Genomic DNA, 16,932 nt, shown 5'->3' on the forward strand with positions numbered 1-16,932 from the left:
GTGTCCTCCTTTTTGGGCTTTTGTCTGCCTAAACAACTGCTCCACAGCAAACAATGCTTAAGTAGCAATGATGCAAGTAAGCAGAAGAGCCCCAATGTGTGCCGCTTGGCACCCCAAAAGGAAATGTTTGATATGCCTCTCTCCATTTGGCCCTGAAATAAATGGAAAATGAAATACACACTGAATTGCAGATGTATCTATAAAAGCTGCTGAATATGTCACAACCATTGAATTCGGCAGCTCAGCAGAACCACAGTTACCAAGGTGTTGAGGTGAGGTTCTCTCCAAAATGCATACTCATGTCACAACGTTGTCTGGTGGTAAACAAATGCCATATCTTATTGAATTCCGTTTGCTGTTTGTAAATATTTTATAACTGAACTATGCAGCCTGGATTATCTTCTCTGTGAATTCTTTGAAATATGTTTTTCAACAATTTGCATGACTAAACTTCATAAAACGAATAAATGGATTTGTTCTCTTCTGCTTTTATCAGTATTTTTCACTGCAAATTCTGTGTTATGTGTCAGCAAAGATTGTTGCTGTTTACAAGATACTTTTGAATGGGGAGGGAATGGAGGTGCCCTTTGCTTTTTGGGTGCTGTAAAAGTTGAGATAACAGCTGGAGGTCTCAGGCTAGTAAAGGATAGGCTGGGGTAAACTGATTGAGTGGCTGATTTCACAAGAAAAATGCTACATGGCAAGTCTTGGCAAGTTTACCGCCCAATGGCTAAGGAGGTTGCACAGAAGACCATCTTGTGAGCATGAAAAGTATAAAAACGGAAGTGAGAATGACTGAGGCACTAAGGAGCTGAAGACCTTTGGGTAAGCTACACTTCAATTCTGTAATTATATGACGGCTGTTTATGATCAAATATTCTGTATTTGCTGTCTATATACTTGTATCCATTCTATATAACAAAATAATTATGGTTACTTCTTCCATTAGACACCTTTTTGTAATGATGTGCCATAATATCTTTAATAAATTAAGACCATCCATAAATGGTGTTTTAATGGCCACATTCAATATGGGCTATCACTGAGCATTTGTTAATGTCATTTAAAGATGCAAGTGTTTAGGTAAGAATAATATAAACAAATGCAATGTAAGGTCTGTGACAGTTAAACAGAAAGCAGGCAAATGAAGGTTGAGGATTATTTAATTTAAGCCCACATCATTACATAATTTTACGAATATGGAGGAAGGTTTGGGTTTTAATTTGATTGCACCCAAGAGAAAACATCACAATGTGGATGAAAAGTATTTACTTTTTTTTAATCACAGAACTTATTTGCAATTAGTTGTACTATATACATTATGTGACATCTAGTGATAAACAAAAAGAGGTTGAGAGGCATATAAACCCACAGCACAAAGAGAATTGCAAACCTGTGTGAGATGAAAAGTCATTCAGCCGTACAGGCTTGCACTGACATGAAAAGACAGAGAGAAAGGGGCCATGTGACTTAAGCCCTATCATTACACCACTGTTATGACTATGGAGGAACATTTGGGTTTTAAATTACAGACCCAAATCAGAAAAAGTTGGGACGTTGTGTAAAATGCAAATAAAAACAGAATGTGATCATCTGCATATCTTATATCTTATAAGAACATTTTGAAGTTAATGCCAGCAACATGTCTCAAAAAAGTTGAGACTGCAGAAAGTTATCGACCAGGGGCGGACTGGCCATCTGGCATACCAGGCATTTCCCCGGTGGGCCAACGTACCTTTTAGGCCGATAAAATAGGCTATATAATTTTGATTTGTTTGGCCAACGATCCGCTCAAACGAAGGACAGTCAGCAGCCCATAGGTTAATTTTTCATACTGACACTGGACTGATCCAATAACAGCTCTTGTCAGGCCCCACCCCTCCCATTTTGGCTCAGAGCCAGGATTCTGTGAGCGCATCAAAATGTGTGACATGCCATGCTGATGATGATGATTATGATGACTTATTAATTGCGATAATGTTATGACATGGTAATGACAACATAGTAAGGCGGTACTGTGATCATAATAACAAAAATAGCGCAACTTAAGTTTTCTAAATGAATGATTTGCAAACCCTGCAAAAGAGTGTCAAATCGACGTTAGTAATAATTATGACCGCCGCGCAGCGAAGATTTTTTTTTTTTTTTTTTTTTTTTTTTTTTTTTTCGCATGGCCAAATTTCCATCAAGGATTCACGGGACACTGAAAGACCGGGGTACACGAAACTTGGTGGGCATGTAACCCCACATGGATAGCATGGAACCATCGTATTTGTAGCCCCCCCGCTGGACTGGACCCCCCGAAAGGAGGGTAGGGCAGACACAGTTTTCTGTGAATATCTCGAGAACCGTAGGGTTTAGGAGGACCACCTTTTTTTTGTATGTTGATCTTAAGGGGCCATGTCAACCCATTCCATAACCACTCATTTCATGTATAGCACCACCTAGTTAAACACAAAAAAGTAAAAATGAGGTGTTGTAATCGCAGGTATCTGTGACCTAACATAGTCAAAACTGCACGAAATTGGAAGTGTAGGATCATTATGACCCCCTCTGAATGCACACCAAGTTTCGTGGAATTCCGTTGATGGGGGACCACACAATAAAATAATTTATGTGTACATTTAGTGACCGTACACAAACAGAGTTTTCTGTGAATATCTTGAGAACCGTAGGGCCTAGGATGACCAATTTGTTTTTGTATGTTGGTCTTAAGGGGCCATGTCGACCCATCCCATTACCACTTATTTCATGTATAGCGCCACCTAATTAAAAATTAAAAAGCAAAAAATTAGGTGTTTTAATCACAATATCTCTGGCTGACATGGTCAAAACTGCACGAAATTGAAAGTGTAGAATCATTATGACACCCTCCGAATGCATGCCAAGTTTCGTGAACTTTCATTCATGGGGGGCCTTACAATAAAATAATTTATGTGTACATTTAGTGACCGTACACCAACAGTTTTCTGTGAATATCTTGAGAACTGTAGGGCCTAGGATGACCAATTTTTTGCGTATGTTTGCCTCCAGGGGTCATGTTAACCCATTCCATATGCACACATGTGCATAAACAGATACACACGCACACACATACATTCATAGTAATCATACGTATGACACATACACATACACATGCACACACAGGCACATACGCAGGCACACACACAAGCACGCACACACACACACACACACACACACACACCCACACACATAAACATAAACATGTACACGCCCACATGCACACAATTCAAGAATTTCTAAGAATTATGAACAGGCAAGATGGGGGTGGGGTTGTATAAAAGGAATTTTACATGTGAAATCTATGAACTAATCATGTTTTGGTACTTGTTGTCTAGCAGATACCAGTGAGAATTGAGTGTGCATAGTGCAATTTAGTGAGACAGTTAGAATCATATATGCCTTTCAGCGTGATTTATTTTTGTGGAAAAAATGTGGTAATGTCATATTTTGTACCGCTCTGCGGTACATCTAGTTTTATGTTGTTTCAGTTGTCCTATAGTGATAACTGGTATTACAAGGTCTACCACAATTTAGGTAATTTAGTTCTTTACACATATGCTTCAGTAATGTTTTGGTATTGCTATCAATTGAGCATTGTATAGTTTAAATGTAGCCTATTGAATAATTTGAATGATACTTTGAATTCAAGCAGAAATTCTTCTTTCATAATTGCTTGTATAGCCTACTTGAATATGGAGATCATGTGCTCCATGGCTACCTCTGATCAGTCAGAGTGATAGTGTAGGCTACACAGAGGACAAAAGGTCAAGATTGTAGCCTAGGCTACTCTCTGTAGAGAAGGGCCATCTGAACACAGCAAGTGTTTGCGGTCAGAGAAACGTTAGCCTGTCCATCAGCTATTTATTCTTCATAACTCAGGTTTTTACTAACCTCAGTCTGTCAGTCAGCTCTTTATTTTGCTGATTGCAGTCTGCCAGCTGAAGAATATGGCAGTTGCGGACAGTTATTGGGGTGTGACCATAGCTTCATGTATATATTTGGTTAACAAGAAAATTAAACAAAGTAAGAGGGCAAAAGATTATCTGAGGAGAAAAGTTTCCGCAACACCCAAAAATGCTTTGTAAGGTGGATTGATGTCATATCCCCTTGATGTCAGTCATCTACTGAGAAGGTGAACACCAAATTCTGTTTGGATTGTTGCAAATAAGAAATAGGAGGCACTTTCAACCCCTTGAAGGATAAAGGATGAAGCACAACTGCTCTTACTGCACTCTTTTCAGTGCTCTACGACACTTAGTTGTAAATATATGAATATTTAAGGGTAATGCAAGGATTTTGTATTTAATTAGGTGTGCCCGACCGTTTTGAGGGCTGCTTGGGCCAAATATGCCTGGGCCATTTTTTTGTCCCTGTCCATCCCTGTTATCGACAGTAGCATTCCATATAGGCACAACAACATAAGAATCATACAGGAAGTTTAATAACCTAATGAGAGGAGAAAATAAATAAAATCAAAAAGCTGAGGGACAGAGGTAGCCTAACATCTTTCTGCCTCTCATACACACCCCTTCTAGATGAACACTTGAACAAAAAAGGATTATTTAGACCCCTATTTATATCTGATTTATTTTCGGTTGAGTGGTTAAAACCAGATTGAATTGGATCAACAAGGTTATTCTGTGAGAGGAATTCTGAGACCTGTTTGGAGACCGCCCATTCGATAGCTTTGGATAGGATGGAAAGAAGTGAGACAATATGATAATTCTCAACCAGAGCAGGGTTGAGAGAGGGTGTCTTAAGTAGCGGTGTGTTACATAGGTCTAAATATGTCATGTACTGAGTGGACTGCTCACCGCTCGCCATAAGCTGCTGAAGTCACTATATGTCCACTTGTGCCTGTCTGTGCCTTGAGTGTGTCTCTTTTCTCTCCTGTTTGTGTAGCGAGTATAACCAATTATATATAGGTCTACATCCTCATGCATACCAGGATTACCTGTCCAGCATCTCTACCTATGCCACCTTTTCCTTAATGCCACACACAGACAAAAATATAAGATAAGAGTAACATAAAATATATAGTTCCAAATGCAATATATTTTTCATAGTGAATTTATAGTAGAGAGTGAAAATATTTTAACTGTAGCCCTAAATCTATCATGTAGTGAGTGGACTGCTCACTGCTGTCCATAAGCTGCTTGTGCCTGTCTGTGCCTTGAGTGTGTCCAGTGGCGGTCCTAGCTTGTATGACGCCCTGGGCAATCACCCCCCTTGCCCTTGACGTACAAATAAGCGCTAGAAAAGTGATTAGCGCAAATTAAAGTTAAAAATACTATGAATTTCATTAGCGCTAATTTATTTTCTATTTTTTTTTAGCGTCGTGCCGCCTTCGGCAAGATGCCATCCTGGCAGCCAGCGGTCCATACTGACCATATGAGAAACTGCCCCTGAGTGTGTCTCCATTCTGTCCTGTTTGTGTAGTAGGCCTACCAGTAGCTACTAGGTTTGGGCGATGTCCCCTTAATTGGCATTTGACGATGGGTACAAAACATCGAGATGGACGATGATATCGTCGGTGGTGGTAAACTAATTAATTACCATGTGTCTGTACAAAAAATATAAATGTTTAATTTTCTACATAAAACATATAAAACATTATGTAGGCTATATGGTCTGATGAAAGTGGACAGCTAAGAGACATACTGACTAGGCTATCGAAGTTGTGTGGAACATCTGCTCCAAGAAAATCCTTGTAAAAGACGGACAGCCAATCTGAACACTTGCTTGTGCACCAACCAGTGGAATATTCCACATTGCCAGCCTTCGCTGGGCCTATCAAAAAAGCTTATATCGCGGTCACTCATCTAAAATCTTAAATAGCTCAGTCTGTAACCTCATACGCTACGCATCCCACGTTATTAGACTACCGGCATGCCGACTGAGGGCGGTGGAAAGTGAAAGTAAAAGGCTGCGAGGAGGACGAGGTATAGTAAACAACTTTTACAAATAACGAATCACGATTACCACTCCGCTACTGTCTGGGGCTTATAAATGCAAATCATTAAATATAAGCCTTACAGTGAAAGACGTATATCTTCTGATCCTATAACGATAACGAAATAAATTGTTTATTTTACCTCGGTGGAGAAGTAGGCCTACGCATTTGGCGCTTTAATGCTGTAGCCTTGCAAAAATATTAGAGCTAGAATTTCCTAGTCGTAATAATTAGGACTATTTTCTGCTAAAACATTAGGCTACATATTTTACGTTCAAATGTAGGCTATACTGCGAGACATGTAAAAATAGACAATAACACATTCACGTTGCCATCAGGAATTATTTGAAGAAGATGGTAGTCTCACATAGAGAAGTCTTTTATTTTTTATATTTTATAAAGTCTTTTATTTTTACACTGTTTGGCTGACAGCCTCTAAAGTACCCTACATATGCATCAGTTCTAGGCTCATTTTCATTTCCAGGGAAAGACTTTATAATAACTAGCCTACACACAATTCATCATTTATTAAGCCTTTGTTACTTAGTTAATGGTTTGTTCATCATTAGTAATTTCTTGTTCATACATAATTTATCATCAGTAAAGCATTTGTTCACACAATTATAAATGGTTTGTTCATAGTAAATAAGCCTATCCAAAAAATATGTTTGTAAGTACATGATTTATACTTAATAAGTAATGAAACAACCACTTATAATGAAATCATTTTCTTATTATAAACCAGTTGCAAACTATTACAAAATGCTTTGTTCATCATTTGTAAAGCATTGTTCCTATGTTAATTCGCATAAATAAAGTATTTGTACACACAGTTATAAATGGTTTGTTCATAGTAAATAAGCCTATATCTAAAATATGTTTATGAATTATTGTTAATACTTAATAAATTATGCAATATACACATGCACTAATGATTAGTTAGGGTGAGGATACATATTTTATAAACCACTTCCTAATACTATAATTCATGATTAACTCAGGGGTTACAAGTGGTTAGTTAATGATATTTTGTGAGCTTATCTAAAGTGAGGACTTTCTATGCCTTGCAACACATTTTCAAATGAGTTGTAAAGATTACATTCACATTCATTAATTAAGCAGACAAGCGATTAAATTAAATTGAAGGCCATTGTCATAACAGTGAAAGCCAGGAATCGAATTCCCAACTTTTCAAGCTACTGCATGCTAGTCCAGCTCCTTATCCACTACACTAACTTGGCCCAGATAGAAACCCCTACAACTATGCAAGAGTTTCTGTTTTCTTCTACTACACACTGTTATTAAACATCTGTAAACTTTTATGAAATGCTGTATTCTTCATTTGTAAAGCATTATTCCTACATTAATTCTCATCTGTAAATCATGTTTACACACAGTTAAAAATGGTTTGTTCATAGTAAACACGCATATCTATACTATATTTTTAAATTGACTGTTGTAATACCACTGGGAAGAGGTAGTGTAGTGGATAGGGAGCCAGGTTAACATGCAGTAACCCATAAAGTTGGGGGTTCAAACCCCGGCGTCCACCAATGTGGCCTTGCCCTTTAATTTCATTGACATGTGTAAGTCGCTTTGGGTGAAAGTGTCGGCTAAATGAATAAATGCAAGTGTAAACTTTATAACTCATTTGTAAATGTGTTGCAAGGCATAAAACGTCCTCACTTTAGATGAGCTCACAAAACATCATTAACTAACCACTTGTAACTCCTGAGTTAATTATTAATTATAGTATTAGGAAGTGGTTTATACAATATGTATCCTCACTCTAACTAATCATTAGTGCATGTGTATGTAACAACTGTTAAATAATGGAAATATTACTTAATCAAAAACATTATTGCATCATTTATTAAGTATTAACAATAATGTATAAGATATAGGCTTATTTACTATGAACAAACTATTTATAACTGTGTGAACAAATGCTTTACTAATGATACATTAGAAATTACTAATGATTAACAAACCATTCACTAATAAGTAACAAAGGCTTAATAAATGATGAATTGTGTGTAGTTATTATAAAGTGTTACCGTTTTTTTATGTTTTAGCCTACAGCAGGAATAGTGCCTGGCATGTGGGGGCGTGGCATCACGATGGTTGCTTCCCTTCCCATCGTGATGTCTGTCAACCCTACACAACCCTAACCTACTAGAACATAGTATCTGTATATGAGCAAAGTTAGCAGTAATAGTCAGATGATCGTTATAAGACAAAACCAAAATAACATACAATTGCAAAACTGTCACTATCACTGTTTAAGTTTGATGACCATCAACAATACAGTATTCTATTTTGTAGTTTTTGAATAGTTATTGCATGCTGCTCTTTCTTACATGTCTTTCTGTCTTTGTTACAGTTTATGTTGCTGCAAAACCCCAGACCAAGCTGAACAGGAATACTAGGCTACTTAATAACAATAGGAGGTTATTCCTACTATCATAAAAGTTAAATCAGTTTACAATGGCCCAAGACGAAGCTTACTCCACTCTCATGCATGGTATAAAAGAGCTCACATTTAAAGGGCCGCCAGTACCCAGTAAGCTGCTGCTTAATGGTCATCATGCGTTTCCTTTAGCTGTGAATGCCCAGGATCAGGTCATTATAGCTGCCTCATGCTATGGCCTTGGCCGTATTGTGGTGATGGGGCATGAGGTGTACCTTCAAGACTTCCCAGACCTAGTTAACAATGCCCTGGGTTGGCTTCAACCCTCATCTGGGAGGCCTAAAGTAGGTGTCAATTCCAGCTGCCAGGCCATTGTGGGAAATCTCTCTTCTGTTGATGCGGAGGTCTGCCAATTCAGAAGTGATCTTGGAGTCTATATCTCAGATGCTTATAATATAGATCCATTTGCTGAAAAGATGGTGAGTTTCCTCAAGGAAGGAGGAGGGGTTCTTATTGCTGGCCAGGCCTGGCACTGGAACCAGATACATCCCCATGAAAATGTACAGCACCATTTTCCGGGTAACAAAGTGTCTGGTGTGGCTGGTATTTTCTTCACTGAGCACTATGGGCCACATGGATCTATGACTGTGCTATCGCAGATGCCTTCCAGTTGGTCTGCAATGTAAGTATGGGTTTTTGTGCAGTATTGCTATATAGTTGGAAGTTGATTTGATCATACAATTATGTCTCAAATGCTACATGTTCGATTTTTTACACACTAGCTGGGTTTCCATCCAACTTTTTCATGCACATTTTGACCATTTGAATAGGAAATTGTGTCTGGAAACTTGGAATATGCATAACATTTTCTATTGCAATAGAGGTGGACAAGTTAATTCTAGACTTCCTTAAGGTATAATGTGACTATGATGGAAATGACCATATTCTGATAATTTCATGTTTGTTGCAATTTTATTGCAAATTTAAAGGGATACCAGGCAAGCCTGATGCTTTTTCTCTATGAAGCTCCCCCTACCGTCTGTACGTTTCGATACGTGAGCGAGCCCTTGATCGGTCTGAAGCTATTTTCCTTTTCTTTGCATCTTCCGTCAAGGGTTTTCGCTGCTTATTCACCGGCTCTGCCATTATACACGCGTTTGCAACATTCACTAGCGTTTCGTTAGCCTGCCTCTGTGCTGGGGATGCAGGATGTAAACTGATCCTGCTTCTCGCGATGTCTGAGACTTTGTGAGACTGAAGGTCGGCGGGTAGGATACACCGAACTTGCAAGTGGGATATTCTTCCTACAGGCAGTAGGGGCGGGCGAGAGGGCCTTCTTTCGCCCCGTAATGAGTCATTTAACCATATACCGACTTACGAAGATGATTAATTAACACAAAAACGTTGCCTGGTGTCCCTTTAAGAATATGGCAAATAAAACAATTTGACTTCTTTAATGTACATAATGGTTTTACCCTATTTGCACAGGGCTTTAGAAGGATCCTATTCCACCCTGATGCATGGAATACAGGAGATCACCTTCAAAGGGCCACCAGTACCCAGTGAGCTGCTGCTGAATGGTCATCATGCGTTTCCACTGGCTGTGAACGCCCAGGATCAGGTCATCATAGCTGCCTCATGCTATGGCCTTGGCCGCATAGTTGTGATGGGACATGAGGTGTACCTTCAAGATATCCCAGACCTAGTTAAGAATGCCCTGGGTTGGCTTCAACCCTCATCTGGGAGGGCTAAAGTAGGTGTCTATCCGACCTGCCAGGCTGTTGTTGGAAACCTCTCCTCCTCAATTGATGCAGAGGTCTGCCAATTCAGAAGTGATCTTGGAGTCTATGTTACAGATGCCTATCACGTGGGTCCATTTAGTAAGGAACTGGTAAATTTCCTCAAGGAGGGGGGAGGGGTCCTTATTGCTGGACAGGCCTGGCACTGGCACCAGGTGCATCCTCAAGAAAATGTTCTGCTGAACTTCACTGGAAACAAGGTGTGCAGTGTGGCTGGTATTTATTTCACCGAGCACTATGGGTCACATGGACAGACAACTGTCCCACCACAAATTCCCCTCCGATGGTCCTTTAAGTCGTAAGTATCTTTTTCTTTTTTTTCTTGGCCTAGTATGTGTAATTTACTTTTTGAACATGAGATAGCCTTGTTGTATTTTCTCCCAATCCAGGGTGAAGGGATATTTAAAAGAGGACCTTGACGTGCTGCTGGATGGAGTCTCGGAATTTGATATTCGTGATGATGCAGTACCTTCAGAGGTCCTCGTTCATGGCCCACTAGCATTCCCTATTGCCACCACACCTGACGGCAGGGCCTTCTTGGCCGGATCTCACTATGGGCAGGGTCATGTCATCATTGCCACCCACGAAACATATCTGAGTCACAAACCTTTGTCCCGCTTCTTAATAAATGCTGTGCTCTGGCTGGACAAGGGACGAAAGGGTCTTGTTGGTGTTTCACCTAAGCTAAGAGGAGCAACAAATCTTCTAAGCAGGTCGGGTCTGCAGTGCCAGGTGACTGACTTCAGTGACCGCAGTGATGATCTAAGTGTCTATGTTTGCACCTCATACAGTGATGACCATTGCAATGAAATCCAGAGGTTTGTTGCTGAAGGAGGAGGACTCCTAATTGGTGGCCAAGCCTGGTACTGGTCCACAACCAATATTGCCGAAAAAACACTGATTAGATACCCTGGCAACCACATTCTCAACCAGATGGGTCTTTCCATTCTGCCGAGGATGGTAAAGAGAGGATTGTATGAAGCTCAATCAGGACGTGAATTCTTAGAAGCGTACCAGTTCCGTCAATTTCTGCAACTTTTTTCCAATAATTTAGCTCAGAACCAAAGTTTCAGTGATGATCAGCAAGAATGTCTGAAAAAGATGGAAAGAGACTGTGTTAATTACCTCTCTATGTCTGCTCATGACTGCGCCTCCTACTCTTCAGTGCTGGAGATGCTAACAGACTTAGTGAAGACAGGTAAAGTCCCACAGGTATGTGAAAGCTGCCCAGTGAGAAATGTTGAAGACCGTCTGCTTCTTGGAGTTGCCCAGCAGGTGTGTAAAGAGTGTCGAGATCCGGAAGCTCTCTTGCCCTACATCATCAAGGATATCCCGGCTCTTGTAACTGTCAGTAACAGCACAGTGGCCATCAGTGCTAAAACAGGAGGTTAGTCTAATCACAGCTCATAGTTTGTAGTTCTATGTTCTATGATGTATTGAAGGAGATATATTTCTTATTGTTTTTTTAACACAAATTACAAATTATAGGACATTAGTGGTGAGAGCTCATTTTCGCTGAAAGCTTACAATTACATGAAATAGCAAATAAGCAAGCGACGGAAGAACTATTCATGAGCACTTAAAAGCAACTTTTCAATGAAAGGGCTGAAAGCAGCGTTACTCATGAAGACTTGCTCCTCCTGTAGAAGAATGTTGCACATGCAAAATGATAGACAAAGTATAGATGTTTGTGGAGTTTTTTTGTTTGATTTAGCATTGAGTATGACATAATTTGAAACAACTGTAGCCAAATGAACAGTAGAAATGCCAAGTGGTAATAATGTATGCTTGCCTCTCTATTTGGTGACCCTATGGCAGATGTCAAAGAATGGATCAGCACTGGTCTGTACCTGTCCCCTGGTATGAGGACAAATATCAAGTTTCCCTCAAATATTGTGGGTAAAGGTTGGAAGGTGAGACAAAACAAATCCTGTCTTTTCTACCCCTACTAAAACTTACTGTAATGATTTAAGATACTGTGTCATATTACTATTTATTTAATACTTATTATTTCATATATATCCTTTATACATGTATTAATTTAGCAGATGCTTCTATCCAAAGCGACTTACATAATGTGACAGTTATATTACAAGGGCCATTGTCCCAGGAGCAACTTGGGGTTAAGTGCCTTGCTCAAGGGCACAACGGTGGAAGCCGGGAATTGAACCCACAACTTTTCAGACTACTGCATGCTACGACATCAACTCCTTAACCACTATGATACCCACTAAAAATATAATCTGTTCTACATCCGTCCCCCCAGGTGCAGATTGGCTGCCAGACTGACAATATTCAGCTCTTAGATGAGTGGAAACGAGCACCAGTGGTGTTTGAATGTTTCCCTGTGGACAGTAACACAGTGCAGGTGTGGAATCTCTGGGGAGGTCTTATCTACTTGGTTGCCCCACCAAAATGTCAAGTGGATGGTGTGGAGATATTGGTGGAAAAGGCTGTTCGAGCACCATACTATAAATCTGGTAGGGATGGAGTGCATATAACATCAAATTTTTAGGACCTGTAACTGGAACAGGATTTTATTCATCTTCAAATGTTGACAACGTTGACTTTAGTATATTGTTTCTCCTGGTAACTGAAAGCATTACATGGCACACAAAATTATGAAGTTTCTTAATCAAAGTGAGATATAAGGCATGTCCGAATCAAATGCTGCCTTCTAAAATATCTGTGCTTTTACGCATTTTAAAGGCAGTGTTGATGTATCCTTCACGTTGCATTCATTAACGTCCAAAATTCGATCTAGTTATGATCAGCTGAAATGTAATTAGCAACAGCTGACAATTTTATTTTTAAAAGCTGTGCAGGCAAATGTTAGGGTTGTTTTTACTGTGTACTCATATCGTAACACCCCCAATTATCACCACTTTTGTTCAGAAATTCTAAAACAATTATGTTTTTTAACACTTCAAAATAACATTTACTAAATGAACCTTACAGTTTTCAGTAGCCATAGATGTGTAGATTTGAACAAAATCTGGTTTGGTTCTTAACGGGAGCATTTACTGCCTGAAATATCCGATTTTGTTTACCACGCTCGGAGTTATAGTGCTGGCCTGATGGGTCGCCTATTTACACCGTTTCAACGGCACATGAACGGTTAGACCGAGAATTCTCGTCGTGAAATAAAAATTCCACTGGAGCTCCAAGCGGTCTTACAACACTGTTTACAGCTCTTCGAGTCAAGGTAAAATGTCATTTTTGGTACATAGCTAATTTAGATACACCTATGGTGTGGGTGGTTGCATTTCTTTAGGAGTCCGCTGTCTTGGTTTGTATAGAAATGGATATTAAGTGACACATACACGCAAGACGGTGGAAATACGGGACCGACGGTAATAGGGGGAGTTCCGATAGAGTAGCTAGCTGATGGCGAGGAAATATTCACTGATATTCGTGACAGTGTTTGAAATCACTTCAAATTGCTTACAGTATCATGTGAAATACATATCGATGTATGATTGATAACTTTAAGGTCACAAGAATGTATGCTTCTACCAGAACAGAAATGACTGACCTATATAAATTACAGTCATGAAAGACCATTATTATATATTTAGGGGATACTGGTTTCATGTAAGCTTTTCATCAATGAATATGTACTGTGATGAGGATGCAAATTGAAATGAAAGATGTTGTATCCTTCATCACATCATTCACAGGGGAGACTACTGTGTACCAATGGCTCCATGGTATAAGGAACTACCCTGCCCCCTGGGCTGAGCTGGAGTTTCAGAACCTAGTTATCACTCTGAAGTCTGACTTCATCCGAGATCTGGAACGGCCGGATTTGCTAGCTGAACAGTGGGATGCCGTCATGAGGGGTGTTGCTGAGCTGGCAGCCAAACCCGGCAAGTTCCCACGCAAGGAGCGATTTGTGGCCGATGTGCAGATCTCAGCTGGTGTGTGGGATGCTTTTGTGATATCATTACGTGCTCATACCTATAGAATATTCTTGATTCACTAAATTAATTGAAACAAATGAATGTAATTAAGGCTTGTTTTCCTGTTTTACAGAAATGAAATTGTGCTATTGAAACCATAGTCTGATTCAACCTTTGTTTTTTTGCCTTAAAAAGGATTTATGCACGCTGGCTACCCAATCATGGTGCACTCTTCATCAGCCCCTGACCTACTGAAGCTAACTGGCAAAAAAGATCCCTGGGGACCAATTCATGAACTAGGCCACAACCAGCAGCTCCCTGTCTGGGAATTTGCCCCTCACACTGGTGAGGCCACCAATAACCTGTGGTCAGTGTTCATCTGTGAGACGGTGTATGGACTTAAATGGGGTGATGCCCATCCGAGTCTGAAACCTGTCCAACGACAACGTCGGGTCCAGGAGTATATTAAGGGAGGCCGTAGACTGGAAGACTGGAAAGTCTGGACGGCACTTGAGACCTACTTGCAGGTATTGTATGTGTGTGTAGCTGTGTCTGTGTGTGTGACAAATCAGAGTCAGAATCTTGACTGCAGAGAGTGGGCCTGCAAGGTTGCAAATCCAGACAGATCCTGGGACCAGTTCAACCACATTCCAGTCAGGCAGTAAATTCCTTTAACAGTCTGACTACTAAAGTTTAAAGCAACACTATGGAAGTTTTGCTCTCGGGGTCCAAGACACTTTCACCAGAAAAATAAATAAACAAACATATGACTATCAGCTTGCAGTCATTAGGCTTTGTCCTAAAAAAAGGGGCTTCGTCATAAAACACTACTCCAACATTAAGTTGTACAACATTTTAGATCAAACATTTGCGATTTGCATGTCATCGAGTGCAGTGCTCAAATCAGAATGAGAATGCTATCTACCAGATTGATAATTCGCTCCTCTAATAGCATTAGATTCATGAAGATAAATGGAGAACCAGATTGCTTCCGTAACATACTGTAGCTAGGCAGACAACAAATTCGAAAAACTAGAGATAGTATGCAAGCAATAGGCCTACACTTACTAGTCGAACAGCTAGAAAGTTCTTTTTGTGCTCGGGTTACTACCCGCACCCAGAAGTTCCATAGTGCCAGTAAAAGCGATACAGACCCCGACAGGCTATGGCATACGTGTCATTCAACCTATTGTAAGTCGATGTACCAACACAAGGGTCTTGGAAATATATTATGAAGGTTGAAAAACTATATTGTTGCTTTAAACTTTCATGTGAGTATCGTTAAAGTTAGCATAACTTATAGGCCTATCTAATGACCAGCTAGCAAAAACACAAACTTAACAAGATTGCAAGACAATTCGCTTGCTTGTCTTGAGGGTATATAGAGCACCACAGACATACTTTTTGGTTACAATAGCATTTTTAGATTATACAGTGTCTTTTAATCTGTAACTTCAAAAAGTCACTGGCGCTCACAGCAAAAATAAAAACACTGGACATGGGGCCTAACAGTCATCAAAATGTAGATTGGCAAACATTTATCAATTACAAGGTTGTTGTGTTTAGACACAAAACACTTTAATTGTCCAGTGTTATGTACTATATGGGACTGGATTGCATATTGATATGAACATTTCAAACTACATATCACTGAGCGGTGTGATAATTTACAGCCTTAAAATCTTTTTTGCCAGCTCCAGGAGAAGTTTGGCTGGGACGCCTTTAAGAAGTTCTTTGGTGCCTACCATAACATGCCTGCAGTGCCACAAGATAAAACGAAGAAGATGAACACATTTGTGGAGACCTTCTCCAAAGTGGTGGACATGAACCTGACATCATTCTTCAAAGCCTGGGGCTGGCCAGTAGAACCTGCAACTGAGCGGAAGCTCTCAAGTCTGCCTGATTGGACGGATCATCCAATGGCTGCATATATCTAAGAGAGTAAACTGCAGTTTTATATTAGGTTCAGGACCTAGTGGGGTATCATCACCATATATCTATTTAGCATAATTGTATTGTACTGACCAGGAGCAAAGGTTGCTATAACCTGCCTCTTGTCTTGTCTCTTGCCTTTTGTCCCTCCCTCTTCTACATAGTAATGACTTCCATAACCCTATAAAACCTATGGATTGGCATTATGTTGACTTTGTACCTTTATAAAGCTGTTATTTTCCAATATGTTCTACTTTTAATATTATATCATTACTTTACAATATATCCATCATATCAGTGCTGAAGTTGTTTCGTTGCAATATTTTGAAGTCATTATACAGTTAAAATAGTGTAAGCCTACAATGATACAGGAATACAAGGAAATGTTTAATGAGATAAAGCAAGAATTGTAATATGTTAATGATGTAAACATCATTGCTGATATTCTGACATGCAGTCTTTGATCTACTAATTTAAGTGATCTTATTTCTTTGTAATCTTTTTGTCTCTTGTGGTTGGTTGGTATTTTTTTTCCTGATGGGGTTTTCTTACTCCAAGAAACTCCAAATCAATAATAAAACAAATGGATATTAATACACTGTGTGCAAAATTATTAGGCAAGTTGTATTTCTGAAGATTAATTGTATAGTTGAACAAATACAATGATGTCAGTCAATCAAAAATGTTAATGAACCTCAAACCTGAATATTTAACAAAGGGAAAGTGAGTTTTGGCTTTCTCAGGAGAAAATCTATGTGTGCAGAATTATTAGGCAACTATTGGTGTGCAGAATTATTATGCAACTAAATAAGAAACAAAATGTTCCCACCCCACTTGTTTATTTTCATTTCTAAGAGTAAGAATAAACAAAATAAACAACTCAAAATGTACAAATAAACACTTCTAACATTT

At 39.4% G+C, this 16,932-nt stretch overlaps 1 protein-coding gene across 1 annotated transcript; it reads left to right on the forward strand.

Annotated features, from left to right (window-relative positions):
* Positions 1–742: 742 nt before the first annotated feature.
* LOC143136180 (TRPM8 channel-associated factor homolog) lies at positions 743–16,614 on the forward strand. Its single transcript, XM_076296732.1, has 9 exons — positions 743–825; positions 8,361–9,069; positions 9,876–10,484; positions 10,576–11,573; positions 12,005–12,099; positions 12,453–12,666; positions 13,867–14,106; positions 14,284–14,615; positions 15,783–16,614. Exons 2-9 carry the CDS (start codon positions 8,465–8,467, stop codon positions 16,023–16,025), a joined length of 3,336 nt encoding a protein of 1,111 aa, XP_076152847.1. The 5' UTR covers positions 743–825; positions 8,361–8,464; the 3' UTR covers positions 16,026–16,614.
* The last annotated feature ends 318 nt before the right edge of the window (positions 16,615–16,932 follow it).

The sequence above is a fragment of the Alosa pseudoharengus genome, unplaced genomic scaffold (genome assembly GCF_046254945.1).
Source record: "Alosa pseudoharengus isolate Yale_2024_CS ecotype anadromous, Long Island Sound unplaced genomic scaffold, YU_APseudo_1.1 YU_APseudo_1.1_scf_20, whole genome shotgun sequence".
NCBI lineage: Eukaryota > Metazoa > Chordata > Actinopteri > Clupeiformes > Clupeidae > Alosa > Alosa pseudoharengus.